Consider the following 436-nt stretch of genomic DNA (forward strand, 5'->3'; position numbering starts at 1 on the left):
GAGCGCAGCCTGTACTTCCCTCTGCGCCTGGAGCTGGAGCTGGAGCGCGGCCCCTGGGACGACGAGGATTTCCGCGTGGAGCCAGGTTGGGTTCTCTCTCTTCTGGGGGGGGTCCGTGGGGGTCTCCCCGCTCCCCGCTGACCCCCCCGTGCCCCCCCCAGCGGAGGAGGGCCCGGTGCTGGCGCTGTGCGTGCCGGGGGCGCCGGGCCGGCGCTGCCTGGCGCGCTGGATCGCCGCGCTGCAGGAGCAGAACCCGGCGCTGGCCGAGACCCCCGTCGTCTTCCGCCTGGGCCCGGGGGGCGACCCCCGCCCCGAGCCCCCCCCGAGCCCCCTGCTGGGCGAGGGGAGCCCCCCGGCCGCGCGGCTGGAGCCCCCCGAGGGGCAGGAGGGGGAGGGGGAGCCCCCGAAAAGCGGCGGGGAATAAAGGGGAGATGTG

General features: G+C 77.3%; 1 protein-coding gene across 1 annotated transcript; it reads left to right on the forward strand.

Moving 5' to 3' along the window:
• Positions 1 to 3: 3 nt before the first annotated feature.
• LOC121349801 (evolutionarily conserved signaling intermediate in Toll pathway, mitochondrial-like) lies at positions 4 to 436 on the forward strand (the record flags this gene model as incomplete). The annotated part of the gene is made up of 2 exons (XM_041460556.1): positions 4 to 85; positions 162 to 436. Coding segments are annotated over 2 exons (345 nt in total), but the record flags the coding sequence as incomplete, so codon positions are not given.

This window comes from Pyrgilauda ruficollis, unplaced genomic scaffold, assembly GCF_017590135.1.
Source record: "Pyrgilauda ruficollis isolate IOZ18807 unplaced genomic scaffold, ASM1759013v1 scaffold14443, whole genome shotgun sequence".
Lineage (NCBI taxonomy): Eukaryota > Metazoa > Chordata > Aves > Passeriformes > Passeridae > Pyrgilauda > Pyrgilauda ruficollis.